Here is a 21354-nt window from a genome sequence, read left to right as displayed (position 1 = left end):
TGCTTTTTTCTGACATACTAATGGATTGACAATGAAGATTTGCATATGTGTGTATTTGCCTTTGAGTCATTCTTGACTACCGGCAACTACATAGGCAAGTTCATGCAGTTTTTGGCAGTATTTTCAGAAATGATTTGTAGTAACATTGCTGTCATGAATTTGCAACAATAATTTACAGATTGCACTGAAGGATATAGATACTGATATAGATATAAAGTATACACTGTGTATGTAAAACTACTTCTAAATATAAGATTCATAGATATCACAATTACAGTGCACTTATTTTGTAAAACAATATTTGCTATAGTATGTAAAACAATGTAACAACGGATTTAATTATCTAAAATTAAAACTACTTACCCGGGGTTGTAGAGTATCTTCTCTAAATTAAATTCTTTAAGATACAAGATTACAGCAGCCAAGGAGCACAGCACTGATTTATCGAACTTTAAAATCTGGGACAATGCTTGAGAACCTGGAAAAATGTTCAGTCATAATCCAGCACTTAAAATGCATTTTTTTAATAAAATCCACTTTATTGGGTATTATTAAATATTTCAGCAGCAGTTTGTAGCTAGTTCTCCAAAGTGGCATCTTAATAAAGCCTATCACTGAATCATTTCCTGACTACTGAAGAGCTATATTCCTACAAATTTACCTTTTCTTGGATTTTTATTGAATTCATTAATTTACTCACTGTAAAATACTAGCAAATTAATTTTATATCAAATTGATTTCTAAATATATTTATAAAAAACAGACAGGATTCCCAATGCTGCTACTTTGTTCAGAAACAAATAAGGATCAAATTACTAGTGTAAAGTTGAACTTTTGAACTAACTTTACGTTTTGATTTAAGGCATTGCTAACTTTGAATTAATTTTTACAGGTCAAAAGAACAGGAAATAATATTTTTTCTGCTACTAAAACACTGTTGTTTGAAAAATAAATAATATATAAGTACATATATTCATCTTAAAAACTATTAACTTCATAAATATAAAAAATATTTTGTAAATGCCAAACTAACATGACACAAAGAAGTTTTACAAAATAGTTGTGTCACCTGTAATATACACAACTGCTAATCAAATAAATCTTTTTGGATTGGGTACCTGTGCCATCAAGTATTTGACTGCCATAGAAATCTGTAATCATCTTAAAAGCACTTCCATACTCAAAATGTTCATTTTTCATTCTTTCAATTCGTATTCTGTCATCTTGCAAACTGTAAAAAATAGATATTTTTAACTTTACTATGTTGTTACATACAGCTAAACAATAGCAAAAGGTCTCCATACTGTACTTCAATGTTCACACAAATGGATCAAATTAATGACTATTTTTTCCAACTAAAACTTTTAAAATCAAGCTGATTTGAAAGTTGACCTTTCCTTAATGCACTTAGAAAGGATTCACTTTCTACAAATTTAATTCTGTGGAAAGTTTAAAGTTCTGAATTTGGACTTTAAATGTTACTCTCTTTCCTCTAGCTAAGCCCTGCAATATTTACATTTCTAAAAGAATGACAGTAATTGTACTATTATTTTGTTAATTTGACTAACCTGATGTGAAAGACTCAGGATAGGAACATCTTGTTACCCAAATTGTTTTCATATCACTGAAATGAAAGTCTTTTTTTTTCTTTGTAAAATAAATGGTGCGAGGTGTTAGACCAGCGGTTCTCAACCTTTGTGTGACGGCGATCCCATGCGCGGCGCGCATGCGCGGTGCCGCCCCCATGTGCAGCGCCGCCCCCTGAGGGGGAAATGGCAGATCGCGTTGTTTGGCGACCCTCGTAAAATGGTCGCTCGACCCCAAATGGGGTCGCGACCCATAGGTTGAGAATCGCTGTGTTAGACTATATCCTGAAAGGTCCTTCTTCTGACCAGTAGTCAGCTAGATTTTAGAAGCTAAGACATACTTACATGGTTGAGCAAAAAGAGTTTTGTCATGTTTGTTATTTTTAATGATTTTTGAACATTATGCTTAACATTGAATTCAAAGAAGTCCAGAAAATATTTACTGACAAATGTATCAATGTAATTAATCAAAGTGGGGATTTTGACTTTTCATACATGAGAGATAAAGATTCATGAACAGTAATTATGTATATCTGGTCCTCAAATCAAACCAAGATTAAATGTTTGCATCAAGATCCTATTTGAACTAGGTCCAAGAAGAAACCACTCAGTTGAAAGAAGTTTTGGAGCCATAGAAGATTCAATACCAAAAGAAAATTTGGAAATTATGCAGTAATCCAAAGTCACTTTGAAACATTTCATCACAGGAGTTTTAAGTTACCCATTTGCCATTTATTCTCCCATCAAAACTCCAAGAAATGAAAAATGTTAAAAATTCTGACCTACCATCGCTGAGAAAACACAAAACAGTTAATCCAGAATACAAAAATTATGGCTTGTTACTAACAGGTTTCACTGATGACTTGCTCTTAGAACTATTCCTTGGGTCCAGAACTAAAAATAAGTTACTACAATTATTAAAGGACAACACAAACAGATCTTAATGCCATCTCGTGGCTGTACAGAGTTTTGCAGTCCAGTTCTGGCTCTCTCCAATCCTTAATTTTAATTATGCTCTACCAACAAGACCCAGACTACTATAAAAGATAAGTCATATGGTGAAGCTGTGGAATAAATTTGACTTGTGCTTAAGTTAACAATCAGACTCAGTTTGACATTTTTACACTTTTGAACTATTCTTCCAATTATACCAAAAACATGTATTTCTACAAGAGGAGGAAAGAAAAGCTAATTTGACCTGAATAATTGTTAAGATTATAAATAATAATGCAGAAAATAGATAAAGAGACAAGTTCCAGGATCATTTGAAAACTAGTATTGTATAAGTTTAAAATACAAGTAAGAAGGCACAAATGAAGAGACTCTTGAAAAAAAAACATACTGTAGTATAGAACATTGTTACTTCTATTATACAGATAAAGAACTGAAGGAGGCAACAGATAATCTGGTTTAACAAGTAAAAGAACAAATACAACACCATGAATGGAAATATGAGTATTTACTGGATTTTCATGTGCTATGATATAGTTCTACCAGCAATATCTCTACAACTAATGAATAAGCAACAACACAATTAATTTTCCTGCAAGCTTTTAAACACCAAACACAAATGATTGAATGTCAACATTTAAGATAAAAGATTCCACTGATAGTTATTCTTCAAGATGTTTTACCTAGAACTGAGGAAATTAAATTTTTGTTTATTTGTTGGTTTTTTATCACTTTTATTTCATTCCCAGTACAGTAGTCTCTATGATTGATGTTCATCAAACGGCAATGTTCAATTAATTATTTTCTGCAAACTGCACATCCCTGGAATGCAAGCTATAGTTCTCTGTTAAACAATTGGTTTTTACCTAACCTTTTTCATGAGAAGGGAAAATAACATGCTTACCTACAACTTTTAAGTTTTTTTCCTGAACACATTTTTCAAAATTATTTCTTTGTTGGTACAGATATCTTTGTACTATGGAAGCACTGCTTTATTTCAGTAGTGTGTATAGAAATCTACATTTGCTTCCTATGGATACCACCCCTGAATAAGATTATAACCAGTTTCAGCCCCAACTAGAACAAGATTTGTAAGTCCTCTTCCTCTCTCTTCAATTTTTTTTGAATGCTAAAGTAAAATATCTATTTTAAAGTCCTCTACACTTACAAAAGACAAAATTCCTAAGCAATGTAATTCATGTTGCTTCAATGCTTCAATATTTTGGGAGACTACAATAAAAAAAATTCTTAAACATGAAAGGAAAACTTTTAAGCAAAAGAAATAAATAATAGTTAATATGAAATGGAGTTCTAAAATAGTTTCTTAAGTCATATATTTTTCACATTCTGTCTTTGAACCAAAAGTTTTAAGCATTTGGAAACCAATGAATTAGAAGATTGAGTGAGCGCTCAATTTTGATTTAAGACGTGGAAGAATAGCAATAACAATATAAACATGTAGCCCTAGCCTAAAAGATTATTTCATAAGATGATTCCCCTAATTATGAAACAAACTGCTTTTATAATAGAAAAAAGTTGTTTCCCCGCCCAACTCCAGATCTCTGCCACTGGTATTAAAGACCACAACAACTTTGTGTCAGTACTAGAATGATTCAGATACAAGACAATATAAATAGACAATATTTAGCCTATAAAGAGCTAAATCAGACCTTCCCAACCTCCTCCAGTTGTGCTGAATTTCAATTCCTAAGATTGTTACCAGCATGGAATTACCCTTTGAAAGATAACAGGTTGTGGAAGGTTAACCGAAACATCAAATAAGTAGAGATAATGAACAAACAGGGAATTTTCTATGTGATTCTAGCATATCATCCCCAAATGAATATCTTGAACTCTGTTGTAGCCCAAGGCCTACTTGAAACAGCTTTCAAGCTGAGATTTCAGAATATTAAAGATACATTACATTGGTCAGAATCTAATGGTTTTTAGAGACATAAATAGCAAGTTATTTTCTAAAAACCCTTTAGTCTTTAATCATGCTGTTGGGAGACAGGGAGAAGATACACAGAGAACAATCAGATAAAAGGCAACTTAGCTCACAATAGGAATGTGAGTGGACCAAGGTGCTCATGAGGCCATGGCCCTCAAGGAGCTTTCCCTAATTTAGGGGACTGTAAATGGGATGGTGAGAGAAATGCACTTTCAGACTTGCAAGATTCTGTTAACATGACCTTAACAATGAAGTTGAATTAGGTCATCTTGCAGTCTTTCCTGTCTGATGTAACCTCACAAAGCTAACAGTTCTCTTCTTCTCTTTCCTTCAACCTTCTCCAGCATTCTTTCACAGACTTCTCCAGCGAGCTAGATCTTGCACAAGGTCTGAAGTAGGATAATTTAGGACTAGTCATTTACATCTTGAGGAAGAACTGTGGGTTGATTTATTTAATAATAATAATAATGATAATGATGATGATGATGATGATGATGATGTTGGAAGGAACCTTGGAGGTCATCGAGTCCAAACCCCTGCTCAGGCAGGAACCCTACACCATTTCAAATGGTTGTCCAGTCTCTTCTGAAAAACTTCCAGTGTTGGAGCATTCACCGCTTCTGGAGGCAGGTTGTTCCATTGGTTAATTGTTCTAACTGTCAGGAAGTTTCTCCTTAGTTCTAAGTTGCTTCTCTCTTTGATCAGTTTCCATCTGTTGCTTCTCGTCCTGCCTTCAGGCACTTTGGAGAATAGCTTGACTCCATCTTCTTTGTGGCAGCCCCTGAGATATTGGAACACTGCTATCATATCCCCCTTGTCCTTCTCTTTGTTAAACTAGACATACCCAATTCCAGCAATGGTTCCTTATATGTTTTAGCCTCCAGTTCCCTAATCATCTTTGTTGCTCTTCTCTGTACTTTTTCTAGAGTCTCAGCATCTTTTTTACAAAGTTCAAAAATGTTATACTCTTCCCTATCCTGCTTTCTAAAGTCTAACATTTGCTTCTATAGAGTGTCACAGAAATATCATGGCTTGCATAACTCTGATTATTTGTAGATATTCATTTGAATATCTTTTCCAAGCCCTTCATGGCTGTTCTACCAAGTGTCAGTCTGCAGTATGTTTCTTGACTTATTCCTTTACCGTTCAAGGTAGATCCTAAAAAGCAGAAGCTATCCTTCACTCAATATCTTAATTGTCAATTATAAGGCTGGTTGTTCTACCTGCTGTCATTAGTTCGTTCTCCTTTATACAGATAGTCCTTGATTTACAATAGTTCATTTAATGACTGTTCAAACTTACAACGGCACTGAAAAAAGTGACTTATGACTGTTTTTTACACTTACGACCAATGCAGCATCCCAATAGTCATGTGATCAAAATTCAGACACTTGCAACTAGCATATATTTTTGACAGTTGCAGTGTCCTGCAGTCCTGTGATCCCTTTTTGCAACCTTCTGACAAGCAAAGTCAAGAGGGAAGCCAGATTCATTTAGCAATCATGTTAGTAACTTAACAAATGTAGTGATTCACTTAAACAACTCTGGCAAGAAAGGTCGTAAAATGGGGCAAATTCATTTAACTGTTTCGCTTAGCAATGAAGCGTTAGGTTCAATTGTGGTCGTAAGTCGAGCATTACCCATATTTAATTGTAGTCCTAATTTTTCACTGTGCTTCTTGATCTTTATTATTTGAACTTACATACGCACATAGCATACTATTTTAATAATTCCTTCTGTGGTATAAATAGAATCTAAAAAATATAAATCTAGTCACGAGCAAACATTTCAAAAGTACATATCCTATGTATATAAAAAAATTATTTAAAATACATATGTTGACAGAAAAATACTGAAAAAAGAAAAGACACTGGAGAATTAGTGGTGATAGTCTCCCTTAATGGCTCAAAAGAATTTGTATATAACATTACATACAAGAATTGTTCTAGAAATCTCCATGGCTTGACAATGCATTATCTTCATACTATGGAAGTAATATAGGACCTTTGATGAAGAACCCATCCTGTCCCAATAAATATTATCCTTACCTATACTTGAAGTAACAGCCATATAAATAAGATTCCATATCAGAAAACCTAGTACACCATTAAATGACTACTTAAGAAAAAGGGTCGAGAAAGGTACATATAAGGATTTGCTCATTTCTCATACCTACAAAAATCTGAACAGGATTTAAAGTAATGTTTTAAATAAATATAAAATTGTTCTACTATGCAGAGGCTTACCATACAGACGTTATTCTGATTATAAGCTTCTCAGTCTCATCTGACACATCTCTGGGAAGAATAATCTCAACTGGCTGCAGGTGTAGTATTAGATTTTCCAATTCTAAACGAGCTACAGAATCTTGAAAACTGTCAAACAGAACCTCTCCTGTAGTAGGCTGGACCGCCTGAAAAAAGAATATAGCAACTTCTTAAATTATTTTCTTAAATTATTTTCCAGATAGAGTATCTCTGTGAAACTCTAAAACATCTAAAACATATAGAATGATTCTAAAGAATGTTGTGTTTATTTTTGATTTATATGAACAAATGTCCATATAATGTAGCTATTAGTTGTCTTCAGACATACAGATGTCTCAAGGTATTTGCCAGAAGTACTTAGCAATCAAGCATTCAATTGCCCTAAGACAGTATTAAGGTGACTTCATTCATTTTTTAAAACTGCTAAACCAGTGAACATGGTATAGTTCATATTACACATTTGTTTCATATTTGTACTAAAACCTGGTTTTTATTTATGATCCTGCTTTTAGTTAGTTTCATCAAATTCCAAATTCTGGGATCCAGTATTTATTTGTTTGTTTGATTGTTAAATTTATTTGCTACCTATCTCGCTGTAGGGCTACTCTAGGTTTTGGTGTTTTGGTATTGCTCGAGATACTATTTTATGGGATATGCTGGATTATGACTTAAATAACCTTAGCTAGCTAAATCAATCATCTTTCTGTAATCTAACAAATGAGGGGAGAGGTAAAATCAGTTGGGGAAGTTGGTATAAACTGTCAAACTTTAATAATTCCCCAGATTTTCTTATATAAAATTGGGTTTGACCTGAGTTAATTCCACTTTTTTTCTGCTGAAAGGAACAAGACTTCAGTAGAATGTATCAGCCCTTACCAATCTATAAAAGCTATATATAAAACCAACCAACCAGCCAACCTGGGTTAAACGTACTATTCCTTGTATTATACTACTCTGTATCATCTGTTAGAATGCAATATTTCCACTTTTTCTTCCCATTAGCAGTCTTTGAAACTATTTCAAAAAGATTGGGCAAAGGGATCGGTTTGGAGCATAGGTGAGAAGAACTAACCAAATAACCCTAACCTTTCAGTCCGTCTGCCTACAACCAACCCATTCCTAAAGGTACCCTGACCCTTAAAGTGCTTGTGGAGCCAAGAGAAATGCAACAACTAAGGAAGTCCCCTTCATTGCTGGTGCTGCACTGAAGTAAAACAAATTGCAGTGGTACCTCATTAATTGGTTTCTGGGAGGTGCGATGAGTACCAAAAATGATGAGTATCAAACACATTTCTCCCATAAGGAATAATTTACTGAGTCACAGGGTAACCAACACCAACCAGTTCTAGCTTGTGCATTGAGTACCAAACAAACAATGAGTACCAGGACAAAATGTTCACATCAAAATGTGTTGAGTACCAAATTCGATGAGTTTCAAAGCAGTTGAGTACCAAGCTACCACTGTATTGTATTTGGATTAAAGTACAGTTGGATACATTGTGAACAATTACAATTTCTAAAGCTACAATTATAAATTAAAAACTCTTTAGAAATGCTTACCACTATGCCTAAAACAATGTTGTGATTCTTATGGTTTAAATTTTCTTTATTTTCAGAGATGCAGAGAAGATAATTATCCCAGACATTAGAAGAAATTTCCTCAGCCTCCACTGAATTATCTAATTTCAACAGGGGATTCAAATGTATCAAGTGTTAAAGGAAATTAATTCTTTATGTACTTTTTACAAATTTGAGGCAAAACAGAAAAAGCAGGTATAAATGTAACTAGAAGAAAAACAGAGTATATTTCAAACTAACAAGAGATACAGGAAAATAAATGTTATCAAAATAATTTAACAACCACAATAAAAGGATATCTTCTCCTAGAAATGTAGCTTTTGTATACAGTGAAGTTAATCTTCGGGTAAAAAGAGAGCTTTTATTCTCTCCAATAGCCTTCAAAGCAGCAGTTTCCATTTGTTTTACTACTCCTACCTGCAAGAGAAAAAGAAAACATGAAGCACTGAAAAACATTAAACATATATATCAAATACTGAATTATTTTAACTCAATTATTTTGACTTAATTATTATAACTCCATCATTGCTGGTCCTGAGCCCGAATAAGAAAGGAGGAGGGTTGAGTGTCAGGTATATACTGTATCTTCTGTAGCTATAACCACTATAGAAACAGCAAGAAGAATCGCAACAAAATTTAGTCAACCAGGTGAGAATTCTGTTTCGAGCCATATACCTTATATGACAACACTGGAACAAACTGTCAATGAGGTCTGGGTGCCAGAAGTTGAAAACAATCTTCTCAGCCAGGAATATCACAAGAATTGAAACATGGAATGTGAAAATGCTACATCAGGTTGGATGATCTGCTCAACTTCTGTGGATCTTTGATGACTACAAGCTAGACATCTTAGGCATCAGTGAAATCAGGTGGACAGAGAATGGCCTAATTAATAGTAATGGCAAGAGCATCTTATATGCAACCATGAAGAGCGTCATGAACACGGGGTTGGCCTCATTTTGGGAGAACAAGAAACAGAGGCATTCATTGGCTGTAAACCAGTCAGTAATAATTACAGCTCACTTTGTACATGGCATATCAAAGCAGCCATTATTTAGGTTTATGCACCAATAACTCAGATGATATGACAAAGGACAAATTTTATGAACAACAACAAGATACCTTTGACAGCATTCCAAATTATGACTTAAGGATCCTGACTGGCAATTTTAATGTCTGAACTCAGTTCAGTGAAAATGGAAAACTGACATCCTTCTGTGACTTTGGACTTTGTGTTGGAAACACATACTTGAAGCACTGACAAACCATAAGATAACCTGGCGATCACTGGATGATCAATCCTTCAATGAAATCTATTTTATTTGTATTAGTCAGAAGTGAAGATGGTCTCTCCATGGTACAAGAACAAACCCCAGAGGGGGTCTGGATTTACCAGATTTGAAATTGCATTTTGTTGCATGCTGTTTGGTTTGGTTAAAAGAGTGGGTGAACCTTCAGAATAAGAGGCTGCTTGATTTGGAAGGCCATAAATTAAGGTTTGGATGGCATAGGTATTACGGGTATGATAAATTTAAAGTAAATGTTGATTTTAATAATCATTTTATTAGACGTGCCATATTAAGAGTTTGGAATAAATATAAAACAAGATTTTTTATGAAATTATCCCTATGGGTGTCCCCCCAAGAACCTTTTTTTGGAAAAGAAATGGTGGTGAAGCCAGAGTGGTGGAGATACGGTAAAATAGTATCTTTCAATTCTAGAAATCCATCCTCAAGTCTAGGGAAGAATTAGAATTAGAAGGTCATGCTTATCACTAGTTTACATATCAACAAATGAAGGAAAGATTTAAACAAGACAAAAAAGGCCGTGGTTTTGAGTTTGCTAAAAATGAATTGGAAATCTTACTATGTGGTAGTGATGATCATATAACTGTCAAGGTCTATTAAACTTTGGGTATAATGTGATGCTTGAACAATGGGAGAATATGTGAATAAAAGGTTTAAAATTCACATTAAATTATAACTTAAAAGAATTTTTTTTTTACAAAATGTATCGTGGTATTTAACACCAGATAAGTTATCTAGAAGGGGTGTTGTCTTACCTGAACGCCTTTCTCAGCATAGAGATGGAGAATCCACCAATGGGTTAGCTCTGTCTTCCTACCCATTCAGACCAGGTCAGCCAAACTTGCCACGCCTGTCCTGGGCTAGGACACACCCAGTCTTGACCTGGCCTCCAACCCTACAAGACGTGACAATCTTGGCTCCCAAAGAGGTAGGATAGAGCTTACCATTGGTGAATTCTCCTAAAAGATCCATGTTCATTCTCAGCAGCACTGGGATCAGTGCTGCTTTGAATGACTGGTAGAAGATAGACAAAAAATCTCTCTTTTAGATTCCTAAGGAGAACAGAGGTTTCCGTTCTCCCTCCATCCAGTCCCATTTAGATTCTGCAGCACTGGGATCAGCACTGCAATCCGAGGTTAAAAATTCTTTTCTCTTGGGTCCGTAAAGAGAACGGAGGCTTCCGTTCTACTTTCATTCATTTTACCTAGATTCTTCAGCGCTGGGATCAGCACTGCAGCCCGAGGCTCTTCAAATCTCCCAGGGGATGGAATTCGGTAGTGATGATTATATAATTGTCAAGGTCTATAAAACTTTGGGTATAATGTGATGCTTAAACAATGGGAGAATATGTGAATAAAAGGTTTAAAATTCACATTAAATATAACTTAAAAGACATTTTTTACAAAACGATGTATCGCTGGTATTTAACATCAGATAAGTTATCTAGAATGTATAAAGGTATTTCAAATGAATGTTGGAAATGTAAATGTAAAGAAAGGACTTTTTATCATTTATGGTAGACATGTGACAAGGCAAAGAAATATTGGAGTAGGATTCATATATTAATGCAAAAAATTCTTAAAGTGAACATAAAAGATTAAACCACTATATACAATTTTAATGAAGAGTGTGCCCAACAAGATGGCAATTAGAAAAACAACAAGCAGCTCGCTTATCAGATGAGATAACCATACAGCTCTTAAAACATGGTGGCCAGTTTACAATGAAAGAACTAATAACATTGTTTAATAAATGTTGGCAAAATGATGTAGTTCCAGATGATTGGCAAAGAGGGGCTATTGTTAAAATCCCCAAGAAAGGTAATATCTCAGAATGCACCAACTGGTAGGGCATTAACCTCCTCTCATTAGCCTGGAAAGACTTTTTGTATAATTGTCCTTAGTTAGCTGCAAAGTGCCATATACCAAAGTCTGAGAGAAGAACAAGCAAGATTTTGCTGCGAAGATCTTGCTACAAACAAATCTTCACCTTACGAAATATCATACATCAGTGCATTGAGTATCAACATGCACTGACTATCAAATTTGTTGATTTTAAGAAAGTATTTGACAGGGTTCACTGAAAATATCTCTGGCAGATCCTAGGTTTATATGGTGTGCTGACACTCTACATTACTATGTTTAAGGACTTATACCTACAAGCAAGCTGCTGTGTTAAGATTGAAAATGGCCACACAGAATTGCAATTATTACCTGAGTTAGACAAGGCTGCATTCTATTACCACTTCTCTTCCTTATAGCCCTCAACTATGTTATGCAATAAACATTATGCATCGGGAAAGGCATTCATTATTTTGACCATCTTATTTTACAACCTGATGAAACTCATATCTATCAATTTAATTTTTTCCTCTGGGAAACAACAAGAAACACTGATATTTTATAAGTATAACATATGATCAACTATGCTCCCCCCCCTTTTTTTTTTTGCCTATGCAAACCTGCTTTGTTAGGGTTGTACAGTAAAATGGGAGCAATTAAAATTCACTCCAGACCTTGCTCCTTGCTTTGCCTACACAAGCCTAATTAGCTTTAAAAAACTGTGATCCTCCCTAAGTTGCTTGTGATATCCTGGAGGGTAACAACTAACAGTTAAGAAACCTTCCTATTACTAATCATTTTAAACAAGAAGCAAAGAACTGCAGTTCAGTGACAGAGCATTGCTTGCAGAAATTCAAGACCTCTGCCTAAAATACTGAACACTCTTCACCAAACAAAGGAAATAGTATACTAAGACAGATGGATAAATTATCTGATGTTATAAAATAGCTTCCTGAGTTCTAAGCCAAAATTATATATCATAAATGATACCAAACAACAAAAGAAATAGAGGAAAAAAGCAACAAGCAATATTGGAAAACTGCATATAAAATCAGTGAGAATTAAATGCTTTGATTACTTCAAAAACACATTTAGTCAATAGTTTTGTCTTGAGATTATAGCTACAAACTACTATTCAAATTAGGAAGTAGGAAAGGTCACTTGATTTGGAATATTTTATTTGAAAGCATTCAACTCTGAAAAACAAGCTAATATAAAGCTAGAATTATATCTGAAGCAAACCTTGTATCCCTTTGCTACAAGACGGTGAACATGAACAAACAATCTGTGAGTTGGGATGCTGGCAGTCATAAAATTGTGGTTTTTATAGCAATATATATTCAACTCCTTAGCAGCAATCTATAAAATATGATTATAGATTATAATTAAAATTTTATTCTAGTAGCATGTAGATACTACAAAATTCTTATGTGCACACAGGTAGTCTTTGACTTACAACTACAATAAGACTGAAACTTTGTCATTAAGCAATATTGTTGATAAGGAAGTCACATTTGATTTTATGACCTTTTTTGCCATTGTCATTTTTAGCGAATCTGGTTTCCCCCATTGACTTTGCATGCTGGAAGCCCCCTGGAAAGTTCATAAATGGTAATCATGTAATTCCAGCAAGCTGCAACAATTGAAAATACATACCAGTTGCCAAGTGGTGCCCCAAATTTGATCACAACATCAGAGCGATGCTGCAACTATCATAAGTGGAGGACTGGTCATAAGTTACTCTTTCAGCACTATTGTACTTTTGAACTGTGCCTAAGGAAATGGTTATAAGTCAAAGACTACTTATATAATAACTATTTAATGACATTTACTGAAATATATTGAATAATTTTAAAAGTCTCAAAAGATTAAATAAGACTACAACCTTATTAATATATTATAATTTTGTATAATTCTGTCTAGGCATGTAGCAGCACAAAAAGAGGAACTTAGATGGTCTTTTTTATTGTAATTTTTGTCAATAATTATCTTGTACTTTAAGCAAATTTTAAAATTAAAACACACACATAAACAAATTTATATCAAATAATTGGTAAAAATCAGTCTCGCAAATAAGTTGTTAAATAAATATGTAAGCATTATTTGGAGCCAGGAAAAAAAAAAGCTACCTGAGCCACTAAAAGAGCATGCTGCTGCTGTAGCTATTACCTCTCTACCAAGATATAAACCAATGTCTGCTTATACCTCCTATCCCACTTGTAAGTTTATAAAGTATCACATTTGACCTTTTGCACATAAGCATTTCAATAATTAACCACAATATTAGTAACAGCAACATATAACTATAACAATGCCATTTAGAGAAGAGCCTTACCTCTGCATCATCTCCAAAAAATCTGTACTTATAACCACACTCAATACATAGAATAGCATCCTTATACTGTTTTTTTAGTTCTAAGAATTGGAGCTCAAGAGGTGTAAATACAATTTTGGTTGTTTTTTTTAAAGTTGTATTTGATGTATTTTGCGTACTTTCAGATCTCGTATTCATGGTGAAAAAATGACAGACATTTCTTCTCTATAAAAAGAAAATATTAACAAGAAAATGTTTAGCAAAAGTAGTATTACTCAGGCAGGAACAAGAAATTATTATACATCTAAATTCCAGTTCATCCTCCTTTCATTAATGACAGAATGCCAAATCTAATCCAGGAAGCAAACAAAATTTGAAACCTTCTCAAAGTAACACTGCAACAGTGCGGATAACCAAGAAGTATTTACTTGGAAAGACAACTGTAGCCAACAACCTGGTGAACAACTAGAAATGTTATCATAGCAGACATGTTACGGAGCACAGAGTACACAAGCAATTTAGAGAAACATTTGGACTGGAAAAACAGGCACAACAGATAGGTTATAAAATAGAATTAAATGTTTTGTTCTAATATGGAACACACTGAGAATAAGGATGAAAAGTCAACTATCTAGACAGGCATGTCAAAATGCCGTCCTACGGACTAGATGCGTCACACCGAAACTGCGCCCACCCCATTGTCGGCAATGGGAAAAAGTCCCGATACATCATGCGATGTCACGTGATGTGAGTTTGACATGCCTGATCTAGGGGGTTCTTGATGCTCTCTGATCTTGGTTGTTTTCTTGCAGACATTGGTCCATTTTTAACATAGATGATATTACTTAGTTGGGTAATAAAACATCTGCAAGAAAACCAAGCTCAGGACTCCACAGTTCAATTCTGAGCTACAAATATTCTCTTCTAAAGTCAATGAACTTAAATCATTATCAGGTACTACTGTATTATGACTATACTTAGTCTGTCTCCTCAAAGAGAAATGGTATGCCCATTTTTATTATTACTTTTTCCTAAGGAACTAAGCTCTTCTTTATAACAGTTCTGTTTAATGGCTGCATTTTAGTAAGTTAACTATTTTAACCCAAACTGCAAATTTATACAAATTCTCTAGCTTACAGTATTCATGCTATTTCACATGTCACCAGGCTATCAAACAGACACACATACAAAAATGTAATCTATGTATAATGTGTTTGTATATATGTACACACACACATACACCAAGTATACACATACTCACACACGTGTCTACTATAATTAATTGTCTCCATGCATATGGTCTTTATTCATTAGCAACTGACTTCCAGTACATTGCCATATCTATCAATACATCACATGCTGATACAATTAACTGCACCACTTAACATGCACTATCTTCATTATTGAATCTTACTGATTACTACCATTGTCAAGTGTTCATTTGTAATATAGAATAGGATGATACAAGATTTAACAAAAGTGAAATGTCTTAGCATCTTCAAAATTCAGTCAATGTTCACAATTAAATTGTTAACAGGTAAATCAAAAAATAGCAAAGAACTGATTACCTTACTTATATCTGGGGGACGTAAAGTATCATTTGTTTCATTATTTCCAATCACAGAATGTTGGCCTTTTTTCAAAGCTACTGACTCTTTTCCATTAAAAGCTTCTGAAGGAACTGTGTTTCTTGGAGGCTCCAAACGGCTAAATGCTCTCAATTTCTCAAAGGTTTCTGAGCATATTTCATAGTGCATACATTTCTTTGTTTTCCCTTCATTAGCAACATAAATAAAAATGTTTTATCTCAAACATACTACATCCAAGGAATATTTTTCATCATTCTTCCATACACTTTTCTTATCCAATAATTATGCTGGTACCTATCCTGCTCAATAGTACATAGCTTTGGCTACTTTATATAACATCGGTCTTTAAGCTATATTGCTTCTCCCTTGACAATAGTGCAAAAATAGGGATTTTTTTGTCTACAAACATCCTGTTTTACGCACTAGTTATTTCTTGATCTTCTCATATCTATCCAGAAATCTGTTATCAAAACCATTAATATAGAAATTATCAAAATCATTCATACATCTTACTGCTTTGAAAATGTAGTGCTCTCATTAATTTCCAAAAATCTTCTATTCTGCTTCTTTATAAGAGTACACATTTATGAAAGTCTAATATCAAAATCAAATAAAGTGGAGATACAGATTCACAAATATTAGCAGTTTAAAATATTGACAAAATATGACTGAAAATCAAACAACAGGTGCAAACGCTGAAACTTATAGTGGTTAAGTTTCAATTAGGTGTATATTAAGTTTAATATAACATATATATTAAATACTAATATATATGTGAGTGAACTTTGTAAATGACAAAATAAAAAGCCAAGGAAAGTTCCTTAATTCTATCTTGCTCCTGGATTTTCTAGATCAGGGCTTTTCAACCGGTGGTACGCGTACCACTGGAGGTACGCGACCACCTGGCTGGTGGTATGCGGTGTCGCCTCCCTCCCTCCTGCTGCGCTCCTTCTCAGCTCACTTGTTTGTGGAAAATATGCTGCTTGGCGGCAGCCTCCACAAACTCTACCGAATGTGCCCTGCAGGGGGCGCGTGAAGACCGCAGGCGCAGAGCAAGGGCTCGCCCTCCCCAGGGACTCATTGTGCAGCAACCAGATTGACTTCTTCTCGTGCATGCAGGTCAGCAAAGGGAGACGCCGCCGCAGCGCAGAACTCCTGCGCCTGTCAGCTGGCGACTCCCCAAACTTGCGCTTGTCAGCTGGGAGGTCTGGCGGTCTCCTTTGCCACCCCGCACATTGTCCTCGACCCTCCCCCTGCCCATTCATGTTGAGCCTGCAGGAGAGGGAGGGAAGGAGGAAGGAACTCCTCCTCCTCTCCTAAGGTTCAAAGCATGATCAGCTTCCCAAGGGTGCCACAATCCTCACGAAAGCGGGGGGGAGAAGCAAAGGGGGCGAGAGAGCTTGCAGCAGGCTTGAAGGAGCACCTGTCAGCGTCAGAGACGAGAAACTCCCCACAAACCCAGGGGAAGGGGTGGAGAAAAGGAGCCCCCTTTGAGAGGAAACCGCCACCTTCTTCTCCTCGGCTTTGAGCTCTCCTGTTCCTTGGCAGCTGGGCTGCCAAGCATCTGCTGGCTGGAACTCCACTTTTCCCCTTCACGTATTTCTGCCATACCTCCTCGGCGCTCCCGGGACTGGGGCGGGCGGAAGAAAGCTTGGCTAGGCTAGGCAAAGAAAAGCCACGGAGCCACGAGCTCAGATCACAGGCAGGCCGGGGGAGGGGGTGAAGAAGAGGAGGGGGATTGGGAGAGAGGAAATGCCAAGCTTGTCCTTGCCTCTCCCAAGGACCTCCTGTGCCACCTTACAGAAACCTCACCTGGTTTCAGATCTATGCCACAAAAGTTTTTCTCGAGCAGAGGAGAGAGGAAAAACAATTGCGGAACACTCGGGAATCCCTTGCAAGGCACCATGTACCAGGCACCATGTACCTTGGTACTTATTTCCTAATGCCTCCCCCCCCCCCGTTTTCTGCTCCACCCCAAATTCGTCTCCCTTCCACTCTCCTTACATCTATGGTCTTAATACAGCCCTAAGTCTGTTTCACTTTCCACACCCCCTAAAATTCTTCATTCAGAAGAATGAAGGGGCGCAAATGGGCGTGTGCTCAGAAATGCCGATTCCACGCCCCTGCACTGTCGCTCGCTCGCGCAAGCAAGCTGGGCAAGAGCCCAGGATCTGGGCTGATCCACGCTTCTGCAGAGTAGCCCAGAAGCGCAAATCAGCTGTAGCTGCTCTCCTGGGTTCCTGCCCAGCAAACTTGCTCGAGCTTTGCTGGAAAATATGCTGCTTGCTAATTTAGCAGAAGCGCGAATCAGCTGTAGCCCGGCGTTCTGCTAACTTAGCAAGCGGCATGTTTTCTGGCGAAGCATGAACAAGTGAGCTGGGCAGAGCTCTCCTCTGCCTCTGCACAGGCAGGTTTGGCATGTCGCCATGGTCACCAGCAGCACAGCCACCAGCCACACTGGCAGCCTATCCCCTCCCCTTGTTCCTTCCTGGGCACGGGGGGGGGGAGGAAGGAAGGGACAAAGAGGGAGGAAAGTAAGGGACAATGAGAGAGGGAAGGAAGGAAGGAACAATGGAAGGGAGGGAAGGAAGGAAGGAAGGGACAAAAAGGGAAGGAAGGAAGGAAGGAAGGAAGGAAGGAAGGAAGGAAGGAAGGAAGGAAGGAAGGAAGGAACGAACAAGGGGAGAGAGTGAGGGAAGGAGGGACAAAGAGGGAGGTGGAAAGGAAGGAAAGAAGTAAGAAAAGGGCAATGGGAAAGAGGGAGGGAAGGAGGGACAAAGAGGGAGGTGAAGGAAAGGAAGGAAAGAAGAAAGGGACAATGGGAGAGAGGGAGGGAAGGAAGAAGAGATTAAGAGGGAGGTGAGGGAAAGGAAGGAAAGAAGGAAGGGACAATGGGAAAGAGGGAGGGAAGGAGGAAGAGACTAAGAGGAAGGTGAAGGAAAAGAAGGAAAGAAGGAAGAGACAATGGGAAAGAGGGAGGGAAGGAGGAAGAGACTAAGAGGGAGGTGAAGGGAAGGAATGAAAGAAGGAAGGGACAATGGGAGAGAAGGGAGGGAAGGAAGGCAGGCACCCACCCCAGTCCCATCCCAGAGACCCACGGATTCCCCCCCCCCAGGCACCCTGTAACCTGAGTGATCAGCTGACCACTGATCATTGGCCATTGATCACATGACCCTGGGACACTGTGAATGTCATAAGTATGAATCAGTTGCCAAGCATCCGAATGTAAATCACATGACCCTGGGGGTGCTGCAACAATCATAAGTGTGAAAAATCATAATTCACTTTTTTCAGTGCTATTGTAACTTCAAACAGTCACTAAGCGTATTGTTGTAAGTCGAGGACTATCTGTACTTTCTCATTTTTTCCTCTTTTTTTTGGGTCAAGTTTTTGATACCTTGTGGGCGAGTGGTGGTACTCAGATATGGCCTTATCCGAAAAGTGGTACAATGGGTGAAAAGGTTGAAAAGCCCTGTTCTAGGTGACCACAAAAGTCGCAGTTACAGAGTATTTTCAAAATTTTGGGACAACTCCTGGAAAGAAAGAAAAGAAATTACAATATTTAGAACTTACCTGTTTTCTGCATATCCACTGAATTACTCTCTTCTTTTCTACACTGTAGAGATTTTGAAGAGTTGTCATTATATTCTTTATTTACCAGTTTTTTCTTTTTCCTATCTGGTTCAATAGCCTAAATAAAGAAGTTTTAATATATTTGTACTGTGAAATAGTTTATTTTGTATTCAATTAAAAGCCAAAAGAAAAAATCAAAACTGAGGCTTACTGAAATTAATTATCCTTGCTTTTGATCTATCATTACAACCATAAACCTATGGGCACACTGGCACACATTAAAAATGAAATTCTGTTGCTTGCTCTCAAAAGTGTACACATACATAACACACATATAAACATGCTATATACAACATATGTATATACCCACATCCTTACATATAAATACATATAAATATTAATTACTATCCATCTTGAATATATAGCAGAAAGAGAAAGTTTGAGAATTCACAAGATTTAATACTATATGGAACAAAACTGTAACTGAATCTGAATATTCTGTTTCGGATACCATGAAGCCTCCTCCCAGAAAGTAACAAGGAAAACAGGTTGTGAAGAGGATGTTGAGGTTTATACGTTTTCTCTCATACGAAAGGAAAAGGAACTGCAGGATTTGAACCAGCATTCTAGGTTAATTTAGCTGTCCAACCATACTGAGAAAACTTACATTATATTTTTCATTTTATTCCTTTATTTATGAATGAAATTTATAACTACAACATTTTGAATGTGTGAAGAGTAGTTCAATTTGTCACAATGATTTCAAATGCACTTACTTTAAACTTAATTCAATAATAACTGAACTTTTTCTTACTTAAATCTGAGACAGTACCAACTTTCTCCATCTTATAAATACAAAAATGATGCTGTGATCAAATTCACCAAGTCAGGCTAAGATGAATCTGCATTTTCTGGAATAATATATTACATCTGTGTTATATCAAAACATTAAATTCATAAAGTAACCCAATGAAACTGTTCACTCTTTCTTAGTATATCATATATTTTTTACAAGAACATACATATACATAATCTGTTTGAATCAATTTCTTAGAAAAATGCACTAACTTAATGGCTGGAGAATATGTGTCCTCTCTCTCTTTACTCTAACAAGCAATATTCAGCAACACTCAACAGAGGCAATTGCCTTGAGAGACTGCTAGACTTGCCTAGCTATTTATTTCCATGTTTAACAAGCCAAATTAAATACAGTAGGGATATTATAGCTCGGTTTCTGACTCTTAACAAAATTGCAGTAAGGAAAAATATGAAAACTGCTATCCTAGTGCTTATCCAGTTTTTTTCAGCTTAAATATGTTATACCTGAGACTCCCAGGAGGCTGCTAACATGAAAGAGGAGCTACAAGTACAGTGCACATAGCTAACTATATTCTGAATGAAAAAGAGAACATTTTCTCCTAACATGAGACAAGAGCAGAAGAGATTTGGGGATACTGTGAATGACTGAACGTGAGATTTTGGGTGTCCTAAGCCCACTGCGACTGTGATGGGGAGGAAGCAAGCAGTGTGCTTATTAATCACTAGCTCTACTGAGTGGTTTTCTTTGGGGCCCAGAGTTTTCCCTTAATACTCCTGCTTTGAGGTATTTTTTTAACTACCATAATGAAATTTCAGTATATTTCAACTGGTCTGACTCCATTTATCATCAAGCTGTGGCCAAAATAATTTTGTTGGGTGCTCTTGAATTCTAATAGAATGCAAAGGTCCAAAAGTTAATATTAAAAAAAAGAGAGAGACATTTAGCTTTTTGAAGAAAAAGCTTTCCAAGTAGGATTAGCAGTTCTGCAACTATTACAGCGGTTGCTTTTAATAACCATTTGAGAGGTCAATCCTGCCAGGCTCAGCGGATTTTCTCAGTTCTTAAGGCTAGAACCGGGGGGGGGGAGGGGGAGCAGAGAATTACAGCCGCAATTACCCAACCTAATCACGCTGCATTAAGAGGGCCACAAAATAGCCAGAAGGTCTTGCTCGTTACAGGAGTTGAACGACCACCCAGCCTCGCCCCGCAGCCTTCACCACAATCCGGGGCGCACCGTATGCTGAGCAGAGGCGTCAGGCTTTTCCTTTTTCACCTCCTCAGCGGAGCTGCTGCGTTGCAACGATGCCACCGGCGGGAAGAATTTACTTAATACGGGCTGGTCCCGAGACCCGTCACCGGGGTTAGGCCGCCTCCTTCTTCGCCTAGGCAGCATCGCAGACTCCGTGCAAGAGCAGAACTATTAGGAAAGTAGGCACCGCCTGCGATGAGCTGCTTGAGACGAGACGAGCAGTTCGCCGAGGGAACTCGTAGGCCTGCGGCTTCCCGGGCTCTTTCTTCCCGCAATGGACGAGGCGCGGGCGTTAGGTCACAGAAGCGCCCCGACTTTGCCGGTCAGC

General features: G+C 37.0%; 1 protein-coding gene across 2 annotated transcripts in view; it reads right to left on the bottom strand.

The window, feature by feature from the left end:
* The window catches only part of MSH3 (mutS homolog 3), a 56029-nt gene extending 34826 nt beyond the window's left edge, over nucleotides 1-21203 (bottom strand). The window contains exons 1-11 of one of the 2 annotated variants that reach the window (XM_039320795.1): nucleotides 21012-21148; nucleotides 19772-19868; nucleotides 18958-19075; nucleotides 15364-15569; nucleotides 13817-14020; nucleotides 12724-12840; nucleotides 8633-8750; nucleotides 8316-8458; nucleotides 6735-6901; nucleotides 1119-1231; nucleotides 364-478 (exon numbers count right to left, since the gene is read on the bottom strand). In XM_039320795.1, the coding sequence (XP_039176729.1) occupies nucleotides 364-478; nucleotides 1119-1231; nucleotides 6735-6901; nucleotides 8316-8458; nucleotides 8633-8750; nucleotides 12724-12840; nucleotides 13817-14020; nucleotides 15364-15569; nucleotides 18958-18970 (1196 nt within the window). In that variant the 5' untranslated portion in view covers nucleotides 18971-19075; nucleotides 19772-19868; nucleotides 21012-21148. Of the gene's footprint in view, nucleotides 1-363; nucleotides 479-1118; nucleotides 1232-6734; nucleotides 6902-8315; nucleotides 8459-8632; nucleotides 8751-12723; nucleotides 12841-13816; nucleotides 14021-15363; nucleotides 15570-18957; nucleotides 19076-19771; nucleotides 19869-21011 lie in introns of both variants that reach the window. The other variant, XM_039320794.1, reaches the window with a different exon arrangement.
* Nucleotides 21204-21354: the final 151 nt, after the last annotated feature.

Source organism: Crotalus tigris, unplaced genomic scaffold (assembly GCF_016545835.1).
Source record: "Crotalus tigris isolate CLP2741 ecotype Arizona unplaced genomic scaffold, ASM1654583v1 scf7180000023687.2574627, whole genome shotgun sequence".
In the NCBI taxonomy this organism is placed as follows: domain Eukaryota; kingdom Metazoa; phylum Chordata; class Lepidosauria; order Squamata; family Viperidae; genus Crotalus; species Crotalus tigris.
The sequence above is the reverse complement of the archived record's forward strand: the minus strand, read 5'-3'. Positions and strand labels throughout refer to the sequence as shown.